Source organism: Oncorhynchus kisutch, linkage group LG17, assembly GCF_002021735.2.
Source record: "Oncorhynchus kisutch isolate 150728-3 linkage group LG17, Okis_V2, whole genome shotgun sequence".
Lineage (NCBI taxonomy): Eukaryota > Metazoa > Chordata > Actinopteri > Salmoniformes > Salmonidae > Oncorhynchus > Oncorhynchus kisutch.
Window position 1 is genome coordinate 67781911 of NC_034190.2, and position 20076 is coordinate 67801986.

The 20076-nt window shown below is 42.7% G+C and overlaps 3 protein-coding genes across 13 annotated transcripts; 1 reads left to right on the forward strand and 2 right to left on the reverse strand.

The window, feature by feature from the left end:
• The first annotated feature begins 365 nt into the window (after positions 1-365).
• LOC109908157 (probable G-protein coupled receptor 173) lies at positions 366-5517 on the forward strand. Its single transcript, XM_020506681.2, has 2 exons — positions 366-1145; positions 2420-5517. The coding sequence occupies exon 2, from the start codon at positions 2624-2626 to the stop codon at positions 3824-3826; it is 1203 nt and encodes a 400-aa protein (XP_020362270.1). The 5' UTR covers positions 366-1145; positions 2420-2623; the 3' UTR covers positions 3827-5517.
• A 1366-nt stretch (positions 5518-6883) lies between these two features.
• LOC109908559 (histone-lysine N-methyltransferase SUV39H1) lies at positions 6884-12085 on the reverse strand. 5 transcript variants are annotated; one of them, XM_020507224.2, is made up of 8 exons: positions 11742-12085; positions 11139-11326; positions 10927-11019; positions 10439-10771; positions 8418-8744; positions 8081-8227; positions 7809-7938; positions 6884-7564 (listed from the first exon to the last, which is right to left on the reverse strand). In XM_020507224.2, the coding sequence occupies exons 1-8, from the start codon at positions 11758-11760 to the stop codon at positions 7233-7235; spliced, it is 1569 nt and encodes a 522-aa protein (XP_020362813.1). In that variant the 5' UTR covers positions 11761-12085; the 3' UTR covers positions 6884-7232. The 5 variants fall into 5 exon arrangements, with proteins under 5 accessions (XP_020362813.1, XP_031650287.1, XP_031650286.1 ...); XM_031794427.1 differs by having other exon boundaries at positions 10933-11019; positions 11742-12081; XM_031794426.1 differs by lacking the exon at positions 11742-12085 and adding an exon at positions 11561-11713 and having other exon boundaries at positions 10933-11019.
• Positions 12086-12339: 254 nt separating this feature from the next.
• On the reverse strand, positions 12340-19688 carry LOC109908158 (WD repeat-containing protein 13). 7 transcript variants are annotated; one of them, XM_031794431.1, is made up of 11 exons: positions 19360-19399; positions 18803-18897; positions 18653-18694; positions 18221-18452; positions 17783-17892; positions 17509-17639; positions 17104-17411; positions 16723-16903; positions 16445-16586; positions 15371-15489; positions 12340-13214 (listed from the first exon to the last, which is right to left on the reverse strand). In XM_031794431.1, exons 4-11 carry the CDS (start codon positions 18224-18226, stop codon positions 13030-13032), a joined length of 1182 nt encoding a protein of 393 aa, XP_031650291.1. In that variant the 5' UTR covers positions 18227-18452; positions 18653-18694; positions 18803-18897; positions 19360-19399; the 3' UTR covers positions 12340-13029. The 7 variants fall into 7 exon arrangements, with proteins under 7 accessions (XP_031650291.1, XP_031650292.1, XP_020362272.1 ...); XM_031794432.1 differs by having other exon boundaries at positions 19356-19399; XM_020506683.2 differs by lacking the exon at positions 18653-18694 and having other exon boundaries at positions 19360-19688.
• Between the last annotated feature and the right edge of the window lie 388 nt (positions 19689-20076).

Genomic DNA, 20076 nt, shown 5'->3' on the forward strand with positions numbered 1-20076 from the left:
TGTTTTTTGTTTGTAATACATTTGCAAAAATTCCCCAAAAACTGTTTTCGCAATGTTATTATGCGAAATTGTGTGTAGATTACTAAGGATATTGTTTCATTTAATCAATTTTAGAATAAGGCTGTAACATAACAAAAATGTCGAAAAAGTCAATGGGTCTGAATACTTTCCGAAGGCACCGTACAAGGGAAAATCATGAGTTGATAGGGATTAGCCCCCCATCTAAGAAATACCAAACATGGGTTAATCACTTTTTTTCAGGTGTTTATTTAAATGATGTTGAATTTATCGCGTTGTATTTCATAGATTTAGTTATGACCCTGACGCTCTCAGTCTCTCTCTCTCTCTGACGCTCTCTCTTCCCTACGAATAGAACCGACGAACTCCGCGAATAGGCGAGCAGCATCCACACAAGCAGCCATTTAATTAATTGGGATTACTTTAAAATCATTCATTTAAATACTCAACCTTTTTTAGTTTGACCGTAATGCGATAGGAATTCCAATAATTATAATTTTCAGTATGCCAAATCAAATGCGGTCCGCTAGAATTAGGCAGACAAATGCAATGTGGACCTTCACCTGACAAAAAAAAACCAGACTGGCTACAAATGACGGGGTTAATAAATGCACAGCGTTCACTTCTAAATAATGAAAATAGAGATTCATCGAGGTTCATTTGAAGACGGATGGATGGAAATGCATAAACAAGGAGCGTCAAGACGTTCGTCAAGGGAAACTCGATATTTCACCGCTATGAAAATCTTAGATCTGACGATATAGAGGAAGATAGGTTGTATTGCAGGCTACATAGAAGCTAGCCGCCTACGTGCTGTAACCTCTCCTAAATTGTCTTTAGACTCTATATTTACCTCGACGTGACAATACATCCGAAGATCGTACAAATTACATGAAATGATGGACACGAAAATTGGACACAACCTTTGTCTGTGTGAAACTTATGTTTAAGAGGCTCAGTGAACATCAGGCTACCTGTGGCCGAATCGTATCATCGCTCAGAGGACAGACATAGCCTATCTTGAGTGTGGTCGTTTCAATATTGACTGAAGAATGTGTTAATATCAGTGTCAGTGCCGCCTCTCTGACTGAGGTTTCCCGCATCTTTACAAATCCCAGAAATCGAAGGTAAGTTAATTCTGTATATGAATCAAATTACCAAATGGAACATGATGATCCACCTGTTTATATCTCTTTCTCATGCTGGATGCTCACAGGGCATTACTTAAAACATATAAAAAGTCAACGCATTGATTAAGTGATTTGAGTTCATGCAGAAATATGTTTCTAATCAAAGCTAGTCATTAGTAGCAAGGCCTGTGATTAAGATTGCATACATCCAGTCTTATTTGGGATGAAAGCAGTATTGCAATAATCTTCCATTTATTTAGGCCTCCCTGCAGACCCAGATCCAACAACAGGTGCGTCCTTATCGTTATATGAGTTGCCTGGGCGCGGCGCTGTTCAGTGGCAGTGGTGCTGATAAATCTGCGATCAGTCCTTTGTTTTAGTTCGCGCTGGTGTGGCGCTGTCCATGGTGCTAAATGTTTGAGTGCTGGGCACAACAATGAATTCCCGAAGGTCAGTTAGTTAGATTTCTTTATTGTACCTGCGGCTTCTACAATTAAGTTACAACATGTTTGGGTTATGGTATTCTAATGTGCAGAAAATAATCTAGTTTCCTCTTCAATGCCCTGCATGCAATGTAAACATTTCCTTGCCATATTGGTATTACGTTTAGGCCTACATTGTTCATGGCCTATGTATTCAAATATTAGGGAATCGTTTATATTCTATGAAGTCAACAGGTTAATCAATCACTCTCAGATATACTCATAGACCCACATCTGCTTCCCAACTCCTTTGTTCAGCTGTAGGCCCAAATGGTAACTTTATTTCTTTTTAATCACATGCAATCAATTTTGAGTACCCTTTTTTGGCACAAACACTATTTTCACATTTAGAATGTGAATTAGTTGCTCTATTGCAGTCTGTCTTATTGTACCTGATTGATTGTCCTCTGCTCCATCCCCTATACACCCCCATGCATGCACTCAAACACCTACACTCCTGAACAAAGTATGTGAGCTGTTGTATCTTAGCAACAGGCAAGGTGATTATTGAGAGCGCCAAGGAGCAGGCATGCTGGAGAACTGCTGATTTGATCCCAGCAATAGAAAGACAGGAAGGTGGAGATATCCTCACTGTTGCCCAACACACGTTTCTGGAAGCCATGTTTTAGTTTTCCTTGTTGTTTTTATGGATCCGAATCGGTCTGACAAAGGTATGAGCCAAGGCTGCCTGTTGTACAGATGATTGCTCTCTGGTAAATGTATAAATATGTTAGCTATGTTCTCCTGGAGTTAGTGTCAATGCACTGTCTTCTGTTTCTTTGTTCACAGGTGCTAAATGTAATGGAGTCAAATGAGCCTGTTATGTAGAATGGATCCTCACATATCCCTGTAAGAGGCGGGACAAAGGAAGAAAACCCCAGGACGAACGATAGGAGGGCTGCCGTGCAATAGGCGGAAGAGTGGCGTCGGTCCGAGAGAGAGGGGGTAGAATCACCCTAGCACCCCTACCCCTAGGATCATAGAGTTGAAGGCATGTCTAACCAGACCCAGATCTTTGGCATAGATGGCCCAGGGAGCCTGCTGGCAGTGTTGGCCTCACAGAGGGCCAGTAGTATTAGCAGCACCAGCAGTGAAGGAATCTCAGCTGCGGCCGTGTCCACCTATGTCAAGTTGGTGTTCCTGGGCCTGATCCTCTGTGTCAGCCTAGCAGGCAACCTGCTGGTGTCTCTGCTGGTCCTCCGAGACCGGGCCCTTCACAAGGCCCCCTATTTCTTCCTGCTGGACCTTTGCCTAGCTGATGTCATCCGTTCTGCTGCCTGCTTCCCCTTCGTCCTGGTGTCTGTCCACAACAGCTCAGCATGGACCTACAGTGCCTTCAGCTGTAAGCTGGTGGCCTTCCTAGCTGTGCTCTTCTGTTTTCACGCTGCCTTCATGCTGTTCTGTGTGGCTGTGACCCGCTACCTGGCCATCGCCCACCACCGCTTCTACGCCAAACGCATGACGGTCTGGACTTGCGCTGCCATCATCTGCATGGTCTGGACTTTGGCCATTGCCATGGCGTCTCCGCCTGTCTTTGACGTGGGGACGTACAAGTTCATTCAAGACGAGGACCAGTGCATTTTCGAGCATCGCTACCTTAAGACCAATGACACTCTGGGCTTCATGCTCATGCTGGCCGTCGTGGTCTTGGCCACTCACGGTTTCTACACCAAACTCCTGCTGTTTGAATACAAGCACCGCAAGATGAAGCCTGTCCAGCTAATGCCAGCCATCAGCCAGAACTGGACCTTCCATGGCCCGGGTGCCACGGGTCAGGCAGCAGCCAACTGGATCGCAGGCTTTGGCCGAGGCCCAATGCCCCCCACCCTGCTGGGCATCAGGCAGACTTTGCACAACCAGCAGCAGCAGCGCCTGCTGGGCATGGAGGAGGTCAGATCTGAGAGGAGGCTAGGCAGGATGTTCTACATCATCACCCTGCTCTTCCTGGTGCTCTGGGCTCCCTACATAGTGGCCTGTTTCTGGAGGGTGTTTGTCAAGTCCTGCTCCATCCCTCACAGGTACCTCTCCATCACAGTGTGGATGAGCTTCGCCCAAGCAGGAGTCAACCCTATCTTCTGCCTCCTGCTCAATGAGGACTTGAGGAAAGTGCTGAGGGCCCACCTGCCCACCTACAGCAGGACTAGACAACACCAACAGCTGCACCGCCATGAGCTGTTTGTGTTCACCATCACATGATGCACTACTATATCGTGTGATGGGGTGGGATTGGGGTGTTTTGTTTGTATCATACAGAAATGCCTATCTGACCTTTTTTTGTAAAGAGAATGTTTATCAGACGCTACTATTTTTGCAAATGTATTACGACTTTGTTTCATTTGTAATGTGCAGATGATGTGTGTGTGGAGACATGCAGTATGAGAAGCAGGTTTGTAGTAATACTAGTAATGAACATTCTCAGTAGATTATCTCATTAACATGTTAAAACTGATTTTTCACCATAAATAGCAGGATATACTGTGTACAAAACTTTTGAGTTGCACTCCCCCATATTACCCTCAGAACGGCTTCAATTCGTCAGGGCATGGAATCTACAAGGTGTCGAAAGTGTTCCACCGGTATGCTGGCCAATGTTGACTCCAATGCTTTCCACAGTTGTGTCAAGTTGGCTGGATGTCCTTTGGGTGGTGGAACATTCTTGATACACAAGGGAATCTGTTGACCATTAAAAAAAAAGCAGCGTTGCAGTTCTTGACACACACAAACTGGTGCGCCTGGCACTTACTACCATACCCCGTTCAAAAGGCACTTCAATCTTCTTTATTTACTACCATACCCCTCAATGGCACACATACACAATCGAGGTCTCAATTGTCTCAAGGCTTAAAAATCCTTCTTTAACCTGTCTCCTCCACTTCATCTACCTTGATTGAAGAGGATTTAACAAGTGATATCAATAAGGGATCATTGCTTTCACATGTATTCAACCGGTCAGTCTAGGAAAACCTGCTCTTTCCATGATATGTTTTGTACACTCAGTGTAGGTTATGATCAACTGCAGTCTAGACTGGAAAGAATCTCATGTGCATTGGAACAAGATCCATTTGATTTTGTAGTTTATTTTACCATCAGGGAATGTTTGAAATTCAGTATTAATTATTTCTGACTTGAAACCTCTACAGGATCAGCGGGTCCCCCACGGGACGGTTGAGCTAACGTAGGCTAAATGCAATTACCATAAGGTTGTAAGTAACAAGATTATTTCCCAGGACATAGACATATCTGATATTGGCAGAAAGCTTAAATTCTTGTTAATCTAACGGCACTGTGTAATTTATAGTAGCTATTACAGTGAAATAATACCATGCTATTGTTTGAGGAGAGAGCACAGTTATGAACTTGAAAATGTATTAATAAACCAATTAGGCACATTTGGGCAGTCTTGATACAAAAGGGTGAAAATAAATGCAATGGTTCATTGGATCAGTCCAAAACTTTGCGAGCGCACAATGCTGTCATCTAGTGGCCAAACTCTAAATTGCAGCTGGAATAATACATTATGGCCTTTCTCTTGCATTTCAAAAGTGATGGTACAAACAAAATACAAAAAAAACATGTTTTTTTCTTTGTATTATCTTTTACCAGATCTAATGTGTTATAGTCTCCTACATTAATTTCACATTTCCACAAACATCAAAGTGTTTCCTTTCAAAAAGTATCAAGAATATGCATATCCTTGCTTCAGGTCCTGAGCTACAGGCAGTTACATTTGGGTATGTCATTTTAGGCAAAAAAACAAAAACTGAGAAGTGAACTGGGGTTGAAGATTAGGGGCCTGGCATTATTTTGTAATATATTCTCTTGTAGAGCATATGAAGTGGCAGTTGTTTTTACACTCACCAATAAAGTCTACTTTTGATGCATTTTGATCTGGCTTCTGAGTGCTGACTTCAAGTTTCAATAGGACCCATATCCTTAGAAAATTAAAGAATGAAAAACAACTTGAGCTCAACATTCAGTGGGTATAATAAAATATTAATTTAGCTAGTTTTACTCTTAAAAATAAAAAGGAAATTTATTTACAGAAAGATCTGGACCAAGATGAGTAGCATGCTCAATATAGAGTGTAGCTTTGGCAACTGAATGACATCCTTTATGGAATGTCTGGTCAAATTACATGACTGGAACGCACACTGGGAAGAGTTCCGACAATTGGAATGTGGCCTTTGTAACATATTGCAACCTCAATGAGGGGCGGTAGCTCCATCCACCAATGAAGGAGACCTCAAACAGAGAGTGACAGGCCTACAGCGTATAATTGATGCCTTGCCAGCCTATTGCAACCCAGTCATAAAGCACTTTCCAAACTCTATCAATGGCTCCTGTTCCTAAGAAGCTGTAGAACACACCTTTTTAACTTTCACACGCCAGTGTTGTACAACACATGATTACATGAAAAGGAAGAGTAGTTATTCAGCATGTATGCATTGCTATATACACACTACCGTTCAAAAAAAGTTTGGGGTCACTTAGAAATATCCTTGTTTTTGAAAGAAATGCACATTTTGTCCATTAAAATAAATCAAAATCAAATGTATTTATATAGCCCTTCGTAAATCAGCTGATATCTCAAAGTGCTGTACAGAAACCCAGCCTAAAACCCCAAACAGCAAGCAATGCAGGTGTAGAAGCACGGTGGCTAGGAAAAACTCCCTAGAAAGGCCAAAACCTAGGAAGAAACCTAGAGAGGAACCAGGCTATGTGGGGTGGCCAGTCCTCTTCTGGCTGTGCAGAAATACAGCGTAGACATGGTTAATGTTGTAAATGACTATTGTAGCTGGAAACGGCTCATTTTTTATGGAATATCTACATAGGTATACACAGGCCCATTATCAGCAACCATCACTCCTGTATTCCAATGACACGTTGTGTTAGCTAATCCAAGTTATCATTTTGAAAGACTAATTGATCATTAGACTAGTTGAGTATCTGGAGCATCAGCAACCATCACTCCAGATACTCAACTAGTCTAAAAGGAGGCCAGTTTTATGGCTTCTTTAATCAGCCCAACCGCTTTCAGCTGTGCTAACATAATTACAAAAGGGTTTTCTAATGATCAATTAGCCTTTTAAATGATAAACTTGGATCAGCTAACACAACGTGTCATTGGAATACAGGAGTGATGGTTGCTGATAATGGGCCTCTGTAGATATTATTTATTTATTTATCTATTTTTAAATCTGCCGTTTCCAACAACAAAAGTAATTTACAACATTAACAATCTCGACACTGTATTTCAGATCAATTAATGTTATTTAATGGACAAAAAGTGTTTTTCTTTCAAAAACAAGAACATTTCTATGTGACCCCAAACTTTTGAAAGGTAGTGTAGATTCAATGAGATCGGGTAGCCAACAAATTGGATTTGAGTGTTGTTAAAAACATTTTTTTAAAGTTATTTGGTTTTAGTATACATGTGAGAAACAAATAAGATGCCCCAAACACTAATGAATAGTTTATGATCAAATAGAGCAAAATATTCACAGACATCATAGTATACATTTAAAATGCCAGAAATAAAGTTGAATTGTCATAATGACAATCCTGGAAAAGTCAAATGTATACATTTGTCCTTGCTGCAACCCTAAAACAAGTACCCCCTGCAATTGTCTGTCCCACACTTGCACTCCATGCGCGCTCGCTTTTTGGGTGATCCAGCCATGAGAGGATCCTTTCTGGGTGATCCAGCCATGAGAGGATCCTTTCTGGGTGATCCAATCATGAGAGGATCCTTTCTGGGTGATCCAATCATGGGAGGATCCTTTTTGGGTGATCCAGTCATGAGAGGATCCTTTTTGGGTGATCCAGTCATGTGAACCTTCTTGGGTGATCCAGTCACAAGAGAAGCCTTTTTGGGTGAAATAGTCATGCTGAAATTGGAGTCCATCTTTGTACTCTCCACATCTATTGGATCAACTAGAAAGAGAACAGAAGACAGACCAAATTATAGATTGTGTTATCTTGAAACAGGTTGATCTATGACCTAAATGGGTGGTCCTTAGTCTTACCCTGAGTCCTTTCCATCTGCTCTATATCAGGCATATGAATTCCTACTCCATTTTGTATCCTCTCAAAAATGCAGTTCTTCACTGTATTTCCATATCTTTAATTTCAGTGATCTTAGGATCTGTGGAGATATGATATATCAGATGAAACCTACTCTGCATATTGTAGTCGAAGGTGAGCTCTTCCCCAGCGCTGATACCACGGTTTGAGAAGAAAGCCAGACGTGGCAGTCGCTCATCCAGGTTGTCTATGAATACGTTATACACCTGCAGGTTAGGGCTGCACTGTGGGATAGAGGTAGGAAAGGTGAAGATGATTTTTTATTTATTTTAGGACACTCAAACATAGCCTTATCACAGAGAAATTCCAATCTAGCCTATGTACTTGTGCCTACAAACGGCAATAAATGGAACTTGAACTACTCACACTGTGGTTGACGAAGTGGGATACATTTCCATAGTGAGCAGCATCAATGGTGTACTCATCCTCCACATAGTCCAGGTCAAACAGGTACGTTGCTCCCTGTCTGTCATAGACCTGACCCCGCCTCTCTGCCTCCTCTGTAGTGATGATCTGGATGGAACACAGCACAGCCAATCACAAGAGAGAACCACCCTACACTAGAACACAGCCAGGATACACCAAGTCCTGCATGAGATGAAATCCACGAGTTAGTATGTTGATGTTCGCTTGTCAAATGTTACTGATAATAGAAACCAAGCACCAAATATGTGGTCTCTATAATCAAAGTTGTCTTTTTTACCTCTCCAACATACTCCATGACAAAGGAATGCCTTCGGATACGCTCAGAGGTCCGTACTCCCCACCCCCGCCCGTTGTCTGTTTTGAAGATGCAGAGGGTATGCTGGATCCCTCTCTGTACCACTCTGTTGGGGCAGTTTGGTCCACAGCGACACATATTGTTGCACTCATAGATGGGCTCCCCAGGTTTAACCTTCACCTGCCCACACTCGTTGTAGGCAAAGCCATGTCCCGATACTCCTGGGCAGCAACCACCCACAGGGTTCTCCAAACAGTTGGTGCACTCACACCCCACTGCCATCGTCGTCATCGAAATGCCCTCACCCACCTAGGAAAAAAGCTTTGATTTCTATATACACTACCAGGCAAAAGTTTTAGAACACCTACTCATTCAAGGGTTTTTCTTTATTTAAAACTTTTCTCTACATTATAGAATAGTGACGATATTTAAACTATAAAATAACACATATGGAATCATGTAGTAACCATAAAGTGTAAAAAAAATATATATATATATTAGATTCTTCAAATAGCCATCCTTTGCCTTGGTGACAGCTTTGCACACTCTTGGCATTCTCTCAACAAGCTTCACCTGGAATGCATTTCCAACAGTCTTGAAGGAGTTCCCACATATGCTGAGCACTTGTTGGCTGAATTTCCTGCACTCTGCGGTCCAACTAATCCCAAACCATCTCAATTTGGTTCAGGACGGGGGATTGTGGAAGCCAGGTCGTCTGATACAGCATGCCATCACTTTCCTTCTTGGTCAAATAGCCCTTACACAGCCCGGAGGTGTGTTGCGTCATTGTCCTGTTGAAAAACAAACGATAGTGGGACTAAGTGCAAACTAGATGGGATTGCGTATCGCTGCAGATCGCTGTGGTAGTCATGCTGGTTAAGAGTGTCTTGAATTCTAAATAAATCAGACACCAGCAAAGCACCCCCACACAATCACACCTTCTCCTCCATGCTTCATGGTGGGAACTACACATGCGGAGATCATCCATTCACCCATACCGCGTCTAACAAAGACATGGCAGTTGGAACCATAAATCTCAAATTTGGACTCCAGACGAAAGAACAACATTTCCACCAGTCTAATGTCCATTGCTCATGTTTGTTGGCCCGAGCAAGTCTCTTCTTATTATTGGTGTCCTTTAGTAGTGGTGGTTTCTTTGCAGCAATTTGACCATGAAGGCCTGATTCACACAGTCTCCTCTGAACAGTTGATGTTGGATGTGTCTGTTACTTGAAATCTGTGAAGCATGTATTTGGAATGCAATTTCAGAGGCTGGTAACTAATTAACTTATCCTCTGCAGCAGAGGTAACTCTGGGTCTTCCATTCCTGTGGTGATCCTCATGAGAACCAGTTTCATCACAGTGCTTGATGGTTTTTGCAACTGCACATGAAACTTTCAAAGTTCTTGACATTTTCCGGATTGACTGACATTCATGTCTTAAAGTAATGATGGACTGTCGTTTCTTTTTGCTTATTTGAGCTGTTCTTGTCATAATATGGACTTGGTCCAAATAGGGCTACTTTCTGTATACACCCCCTACCTTGTCACAACACAACTGATTGGCTCAAACGCATTAAGAAGGAAAGAAAATCCACAAATAAACTTTTAAGAAAGCACACCTGTTAATTGAAATCCATTCCACGTGACTACCTCATGAAGCTGATTAAGAGAATGCCAAGAGTGTGCAAAGCTGTCATCAAGGCAAAGGGGGGCTATTTAAAGAATCTCAAATAAACACTATTTTGGTTACTACATGATTCCATATGTGTTATTGCATAGTTTTGATGTCCTCACTATTATTCTACAATGTAGAAAATAGTAAAAAATAACGTAAAACCCTTGAATGAGTAGGTGTTCTAAAACGTTTGACCGGTAGCGTATATTTTTATATTTGTACTCTATTGGTGATGCATAATACCGCAGGCATAAAGAGGGCAACATCACTACAGTTGAAACATGTCATTGATACAAAGTACTGGTGATATACAAGCCCTTGCACACCTTGTAGTTGTTGATGTAGGTGAAGTTATTCGGAGGGCCCTCCAGGTCCACACGGTTGCGGACCAGGATGCGTTTGGTGAGGCCTCCAACACTGTTGATCTGGGTCTCCCACCTCTGCAGGCTCTGCCTATGCCTGGCCCTCTGCTCCAGGTAAGAGGACATCTCTGTTTCAAACCGGTTGGGGACAACAGTCTTTTTCTGTCTCTGCAGCTCCAGGAAGACATCGTCCCAGAACTGACGTAGAAGCTCCACACACCGCAGGTTTTTCCTCGGCTCCCAGGTGTTCATGTGATCTGGGTAACCCTTCCATTTAACCAAGTAGAACTCTCGCTCCTAGGAAGAAAAACAGCAGTTGAAAGGAGTCATACTGAACTCTGGCGCCCCTATGACAAGGTAGACAAAGATCACTTTAGACGTCCAATTGTACACAAGGCCAACAGAAATGTGACTTCCGGCTTTATCCCAACCCCTCCGAAAGACACACATACACATACAGGTTGGAGGTTGGAGCAGGGGAGCAGTTCTCTCTCTCTCAAGTACAGATGGATGCTTTCAGTGACCAGCACCACATCAGTTAAGAACTGAAAAGAACAAGTTCATGTTGCCTGTGATGTCCGTCAGAGTATAGCACTGCAAGCTGGATCAATTGAATATCTAGCTACCAAAATCAATCCAAAGTTTAGCTAGAACTTGTTCTAACCTTTGGTACTCCTGTGGCATTGGCTGTCTTCCTACCAGGAACAAGTGTCCTCTTGTAGTCACACAGGTACTCCACTTCGAAGTTGTGCATTTGTTTCCTGTTGACCCCCAGATCCAAGCACACAATCCCTTCATGACGACAGAGTGTCTGCAACTGGTTCGTTGTCACTTTACATACAACTTGGCACCCTGCAGTGAGTGACAAGCCAGTTAATTAACGTTAGCTAATGTTACACAAAGAACACAACTGTGGTCACTTCGATCAACAACTATCATAACTCCATTTAGTTATCAACATGTTCAACATTATGTATGTGCATAACGTTAAGTAGCAAGGTTGCTAACTATTTAAAATGTGATAGTAGATATAGTCACTATTGTTTATCAATGAAAATCAAACAATCAGCATGACATAGCTACGACCATTGATTGCGAAATAGCCACAGTAGCTGGCTAAATTCGACAAATATCTCAAACTGTGGTGCATCATCATTTCACTAATCAACTCCGCGTTATATGGTATTATTAAAATGCGTGATTGTCGTATAACTGCTATTGTTACGGAAGGAAAGTAAGCAAAATCCAACATTTTCCCTAGAATTACCTTTTAAATCTTCCGCCATGTTTACTCCACCGCCAAAATCCCAGGAAGTCTAGCTAGCCAATGGTTGGATCCGATTATAGAATGACAGGCAGCCAAAATGACCAATAGACTTCTAGCGCACGTGTGGAAAAACAAACATTTACACTTTGCAACAGAGCAATAGTAATGGCGTCTTTTTTGTAGGCACTAACTCTGCCATGGTTCTTTGGACAAAGCCTATAGGAAAATGTCGTTTTTGTAGGGTTTTAGGATAAACGCGGAAAATAAGGTCTATGGTAAAAACAGGCGTAGAGCGCTTTAACGTGTTGTTCCATGAGATCATCTTAATCAGCGAACGTCTTTTTTTGTGTGAATTTTGAAGAATTTATGTAATCAGAAAAAGCAAAGGCTTCATAATGGTCAGGTTAACTGGTATCTAATAGAACAAAACGTGTAAGAGCTCCTAAACCTGTCTTAACCTCACACCTTATTTTCGGCGTTCTTCCCAAAACCCTATTCTTTCCCCCTTTGTAATGGTTGAATGATCCAGAGGTAACTCATTTCCTTTTTTTTAACTACAAGCTGGCTTGATCTATTGTAACACTAACACTCAACTCTGTGAGATGTACAGTGGCTACTTTATTCAGTATGTGCATATCATAAATATATTATATTTCTTTGCAACCATGACATTAAAATGACACCACAGGCACATACAAACACACAAATTCTCACAAACACACAAGGTGTTCTTTGAATTTCCATCAAGTTTTTTTTGTTTTGTTAAATATATACACACACACACAGTAGTTATTCCAATACACACACAGTAGTTATTCCAATATGTAGTACTGATTTCTATGATGGGTTCTTGATAGAATGCCATGCACATCACAGTGAACAATAAACATGGGAATGATTGAAGGAAAATGGGCAACTTTAAAGGAACAAGGCTGTCATTTAATACTACTATATTGCAATATTAATGCTTTACAATAAGTAGTTAGCGCTATTACAGGTCCTACTCTTGACACATGCAAACCTCTCCAGACCCTCAGTGAGGAGCAGTGCTCCCTTTTACGTTGAAAACCTAGGCAGGGATTCAATTAGATCGCAGTTTGTTGACTATATTGAAAAAGGCTATTTTCCTGCGTTTGCGGGGACCACACTCACAGTAACCACTAAATCCCAGCCTTAAAAACACAGATATCCTTTCCCTGCCCCTTGTATTTAGCATTCTAGTGATTGGATGGTTCAAAGTGGTAGTTGCTTTTTTTGTAGTGCATGGAAGGAATCTTTTGGTGGTTGGTCACTTCTGCTCCCGCCTCCAGATGATAACCATGCCAGTGGAGTCTGCAGAAGCCAGCAAGCTCTCGTCACAGTTGAAGCTGACATCCAGCACTGGGCCACCGTGACCCTGCAGCTTGTTGACTATGGCCTTAGTGTTGCGTTCCACATCGAAGAAGTAGACACAGGCATCCTCACTGCCAGTCACTGGGATACAGAGTGGAGAAAAGGCGTGGAAAGGAAGAGAAAAATAGGGAAGAGAGACGAGAGAGAGAATACTTGTGAAAACCAATCTGTTATAACCAAAGTTCCCTCTAAACTGCACGCCGGGTAGGCAAACTGTTGTGAATTTTGAACCATGTCATGTGTCTGAAGGTACAAACTCTGCCTTCCAGGCGGGCCCAGAGAGCAAATCAAGTGCACTATAGGCCTACCGCTGGCCAATCGGATGGTTCAGATTACCATGTCTGCAGTAACGTAGCAGGCATAAAAGAAAGCTACAGCAAAGTTGATACTGTGAGATTTCAAAACGTTAAAAGCCATGATTAGTGAGATACGGTCAACAAATACAGCAAAGAGCTGCTGTTTTTGTTTGTGAGTTCATTTTGAAGTTTGTATTCAACACTTTCATAAGGCATAAAATTATACGTTCTTCCTATTTCCACTCAGTGCTACAACAAGCAGTCCAGCAGTAACACTGGGCCAATTGTGTGTCTCCCTATCGGACTCCCAATCACGGCTGGTTGTGATACAGCCTGGAATCGTCTGTATCACCTTAGACCACTGCACCACTCGGGAGGGAGCCCATCTTCCAATGAATGAGTAGGAAAATGTATCTATAGGCTTGCGTTGTTATTATTAGCGGCTTGGGTCTTTATTAATATCGCGGAAGATTTCACTTTCTCTGTTCATGGAGTAACATGAATTTGTGCATGAGGCAGAAATAATGCAGCGCGACTCGAGTTTCCACATCAGCTGGAAGACGGTGTGCCTTTTTGGTCAATGTCAGTGGAGGAAAGGGAGAAAGGAGGGATGTTGAGAGGTGGACCCTCAGTCTGCTGCTCTCTCCCTCCGCTGAGACAGACCATCAGATGCAGGCACCATCAGCCCAGTAAAATTAAAATAAGAAGCAAATTATTTAAATGTATGCTCACTCAGCTGTGCCTCACAAGTAATACAACAGCAGATCTACTTTCGGAGTGATCATATAGCCTAGCTAAAAATATGGAAATATAATTTACAAAAATGTCCCGAACAACAATGCATTAGCCACTTTCAATGCAACATAACAAACCATGCAATAAATTTTATTGTAGGAATAATGCATTGGGGTAGGACTCTATTGCACTGACACGCACTACTCAGCCTGAACAGCATAAACAACTAGAGCTGCAGTAGGCCTATATGCAAATAGACCATTGCCATATATGGATCTGTGCCATTTACTTTGAACTGAACTGTGTTTATAGCATGAGCGGTCATGAGTAGATGTGCTTGTTTAGAGATCAAAGCGAGAGGTGCATGGAGCCCTGTGTTCACATTTTGTTCATGTCCTTTGCTAGTTAGTGAATTATTAGCCCAGTTATAGATCATTTGTAGTCAGCAAAAGTGGAGTGATTGCTTCAGAGCACAAAACATCTTTGAAAAGCCAGTCCGGTAAAGTGGCAGTGTTGTATTTTGAGACAGGGTTGAACAAGCTAAGTAGCCAATATGCAGAGGGTAGTATAATGTGTTTTGATTCTCTGTAATAATGGTATGGGAATAATAATGCATTTTATTTTGTAAAGTGGTTTCTTGCATAAAAGAAAACAACATTTTCAGTCAGCTCCTTGTCTGAAGGACAAGTGGATTAACAGGTCACTGTCAAGCCCTGCATGTTTTTTTCAAGTCTCATGGAATGTAGGCCTACATTGAACACCACACATTGGCTGCTACTGTAGTCTGAATGATAGAACAGCCATTTCCATGTTAAAATGTTATGGGATGCATTTCCACATTGTTTTTGATGGTATACATTATGATCAAATAGCCACAGTAACCTACATGGCCACTGTTCAAACTGTAACTTAAAGTGGGTACAGCTTCAATGTTCACAGTAAACGCATGCTGGAAATTGCACAGAATTCAGCAGACCTGAAATTTGCTCATTGCCGAAACAAATGAAAGAACATTGGTTATAACTGATTGTTATGACCTGCTATAACTGATTGAAGATGGTTACATATAGTAACTACACTATGGCTTCAGTGAGTTGATGTACTGGCAACCAGTACACAATCAATGTTCTTAAGTGTGGTGCACTTTCATTTATCCCATTTATAGCAGATAGAGTGAAAGTCAGAGTAAGGCTGAAGGGCTCATACCAACACAGGCGCCCTGTCTGAAGGACATGAGAGGGCAGAAGATGCTGTGAAGGGGCTGAGAGCCATGCTTGATGGGGAAGCTCCTCTTAAGCTGCAGAGTGCCTTCATTATCCACCACTCTATAAAGACGAGAGGAACAGAGAACCAGTCAAACTCAACTCTGCATGCAATGTGCAGAGTGGATCATGCTTTCCTTGTTCAATCAACAGCACACAGTACATGAATGATATAACATACACACATTCCAGGGCACGACACAGTAGTTAATCAAGCTATACTGAATAAATATAAACTAAACATGTAAATTGTTGGTCACATGTTTTATGAACTGAAATCAAATATCCCAGAAATGTTCCATATGCACAGAAAGCTTATTACTCTCAAATTGTGTGCAGAAATGTGTTTAAATCCCTGTTAGTGAGCATTTCTTTGCCAAGATAAATCACAGGTGTGGTATATCAACAAGCTAATTAAACAGCATGATTACAAAAGTGCACCTTGTGCTGGGGACAATAAAAGGCCACTCTAAAATGTGCAGTTTTGTCACACAACACAAAGCCACAGGTGTCTCAAGTTGAGGGAGCATGCAATTGGCATGCTGACCACAGTAATGTCCAACAGAGCTGTTGCCAGAGAATTTAATATTAATTTCTCTACCATAAGAGTCTCCAACTTCGTTTTAGAGAATTTTGCAGTACATCCAACCAGCCTCACAACCTCAAACCACGTGTAACCATGCCTGCCCAGGACCTCCACATACATCTTTTTCACCTGCGGGATCGTCTGATCAGCTACCCGGACTGCTGATGAAACTGAGGATTATATATGTCTGTAATAAAGCCCTTTTATGCACTCACAGGCCCATCCATGGCTGTGCCCCTGCCCACTCATGTGAAATCTATAGATTGGGACCTAATTAAATAATTTCAATTGACTGATTTCCTTATATGAACTGTTACTCAGTAAAGTCGTTGAAATTGTTGCATGTGGCATTTATATATTTTTGTTCAGTATATGTATAAGCATTTTGAGCATTATGGAGCACGAGTAGCTCTCTGGCTCTCTCTGACAGACCTGTAGAGTAGCAGTTTGTTGACACAGGCATTGATCAGCAGGGAAGGGTCTCGAGCCTCTCTGCTGATCCAGGAGCGGGCAGAAATGCTGCAGATTGGGCTGCCCTCACTCACCACAAGCCGCTTGGCTTTGGTCAGCTTCCCTATGAGTTGAAATTCAGAGTTGTCACACACACACACAACACTTGTCTGTCCCATACTTGTGGCCTAGCACTTTGGGTTTCATTAATACAATTAATATGAATTAATCAAAAGTAGGCATGTTTTTCCTCAGTATACCTGTGGCCATGTCAAACAGGAAGGAGAATACGCTGCCCCTGTCGTCCCCGGCCCACAGGATCCTCCCAGGGGCATCAAAGGACATAGACAGTACCCGTCCCGTCAGCTTACTGGAACCCCCCTTCACCTTCTTCCCAGTGGAGATGTTCACCACCTGCAGGAGGTGCTTACTGTTCCCTACCTGAACAGAAGTCAAGGTGAGCATTGGTAAAGGTCAGGAAAGCCATAAGGAAGAGAGTTTGGTCATTGTAGGGACAGCTAGCATACCACTTAGAATAAAGCAATGTATTGGCCTTGGCCATGTATTCTAAGTGATATGCTAGTGTGGATATTGTGTGGGTATGAGTTAGAAACTTTGTCTGAGTCTCTACTATGACTCACCACTGTGAGGTTGTTATTCATGGGCTGGAAGGTGCAGCAAAGCAGTTCGCTAGCTTCCGGGTCTCTGACCTCACGGATACACCTCCCATCCTCCGTGTTCCAAATACGCAGTGTTCCATCCTTTGATGTTGACACAATGACGTCGTTGCTAAGGGACCAAGCAAAGTCGGTGACGGGACCTGCATGACCCTTCAGGACGACCTTCACACTGGGCGGGGACGGGGACAGGATCATGATGGACAGGGTGCCGTCCAATGAGCAGCAGGCTAGGAGGTGCTTGTCATCATTAGCAAACTGCAGCCGTGGAACTAAAAAGGAGGGAACCCAACAAAATTTGAGAATAAGACACAGAAATACTCACTCCTTGCACTGATCTTCCCATCACATACTGTACTTTCCACTCACCTGCAGAGTCCACATGTTGGTCGAATATGTGGTGCATGCCAGCAAAAGCATAGTTCTCGCTCAGAGTGGTGTCCCCAGCCATGGCACGGCTAGCTTCCGCCACAGAGGTTGGCACCAAGGCACCTGGGGTCCTACACACCCACATTTCCAATCAGGGAGAATAATTTATTACAAATCGGACCATCACTCAAGGAAATTCTGTGCTAATAAAGATAAAAAAACTACTAAAATAGAATGGGGTCAGTAGGGTTGAACGAGAGGTTGCTGGGGTTACCTCTCATCATAGACTGCCCTGTTCATCTGGGCTTGAAGCTGGTAGGAGCCTCTGCTCACAGATCGACGGTGACCACGAGCCCCCTGAGCACGGGGGTCCTCCTCAAAATCCTGTCAAGAAAGAGGGAAGTAGAGAAGGAGAAATAGGGAGATAGAAAACCATAAGTAGTGAGTGTGAGGAACTTGCCGTCCATATAAAAAACAAATAATCTTAGCCAGAGACAAAAGTAGGCCTATATGAACTCACCAACTCTTTGAAATCCATCTATTCCTCCCAACTAAAGTGGTCAGTTTAGTGTGCCTACTACGCATCCTTATTAGTGTCAGTTACACCATCTGTCTGCCTCCAACCATCTCAACTGACCTAATGTGTATTGACAGTAGCCTATTGTCTTTGTCTGTCTCTCTCTTTCCCTCTGCTCCTTGCTCTCAGTCTAACCTCCATGCGGTCCAGTGTGGTGCGGGAGCTGCGCACACTGCTGGCCCTGAAGCTGCTCTGCTCAGACAGGGGCCCGTAGCGCAGGGCTAGCAGCTGGCTGCGCAGCCTCAGGTAATGCCTGCGCAGCCCCGGCTCAAAGCCACACTTGGCGTTTTCCCTGAGTAGCTGGCTGCGCCGCCGGATGTATTGCGTGCGGAACTGTGGGAACGTAGGCGTGCGGTATGCATTGTACCTGTGAAAGGGATCGGGGGAAGTGAGAGACAAACAATTCCTTAGATTTTTTTTGCCTGGACAGCAGACTGCTGTATAAGCTCAATATAACATGGAGTCATTCATTATTCAAGTATCACTTTTTACTAATACAAACAGCAGTTAAATTACAATCAAGGTGCTTGGCAAGCCTGGTTTAACCAGACTGACTTCCGCACTCACCATTGTTTCAGCAGCGGTCAGTCTGGTTTATCCAGGCTAGCCCTAGACAGCAATCAATGCAAGATGTGTATCAGTAAACATATTTGTATCAGTACTGTGAGGCCACCAGGCAGGCAATGCCATGCCACCAGTTTATTGAATGAGACTTACCTTGCGTCCACTGCCAACACCTGCTGCCAAACTGCAGCCATTCCACAAACAGTCAAGGTAGAGGGGAAGCCACGGCCAGGGCAGATGTCAGCTATCTATAAACACATAAACAACATACCTATATAAATGGTAGGGGAGTAGGCTACACGATGGCTAATAATTTTCTCCTCCAGAGTCCAGACAGTCGAGTTATTGGCTGGTACAGAACACTGCCAGCTAGATCGACATTAATCAAGCGATGAATGTCTCAAAGACAGTGGCATAGAAAGCCTGCATTGGGCAGTGTAATGTGTTCAGAGGGTAGCTAGTTACTAAGTCATAGTCAGCTAGCTAGCAACAGACGCCATCATCAGAGATGGAGCCTGCTAGCTTTGACAGGGAGAAAGAAAACGGCGTTAGCCATGTCTTTGAGACATAATTGGACGCCCAGCCCTCAAATTTTACTTAGCAAACTGATTTTATTTAATTCTCTAAATGCAATTCAAACCACGTCATTTTCCATTGCGTGTATAAATAAAGACGTCGAAGAAAACGTCAGCAACAGCTCACCTACCTACCTATCTTCCTTCCTTCCTTCCTTAGCTTCTTGCCATCGATGTCATTGGTCGAACTGTCAAAATGACACTATCTTGCCATCGATGACATTGGTCAAACTGTCATATGACACTATTGATTCCGCCCACGTGCGCAGCTACGCTGACTTGTACAACATATGTTTGATGCAGCTTTATGTCTAAACCTAATCAATATGATTTACAAATCAAATAATATGTACGTACACCAAAGATGTACGTAGAGTTTGTACAGTCTTTGATGAGCCAGGAAACTATGGCAACTATGGCGTATTCCTAAAGAAATACACTGTCCCTGATAATGATAAACAACGACAATGAAATGTTGCAATGTAATGACGCTCTGTTGAAACAGCCAACGTTCACTCATATTAATAATTTAACGAAACACGGTTGAGGACATCAACTGCCTGGTTTGAATGTAGTTGCAACATTTAGACACTTTTAGATATCACATTTGGAAATAAAACAATATATTAAGGCAATCATCAGCTTTGAAAACGTCTTGCAAGAGAGATTATGCCAACTCATACCTTACACAACTCACACACGCGCACATGCACATGGACGCGCGTATCCACACACACATATAGTCTATGATGAAAACTCTTTCTTGTTGTTGTACTTGAGAACAATTAGATCTACAGCGCATTGTCCATACAATGATGGGATTATGAGTTTGGGTCGCACGTTCAGACGTTT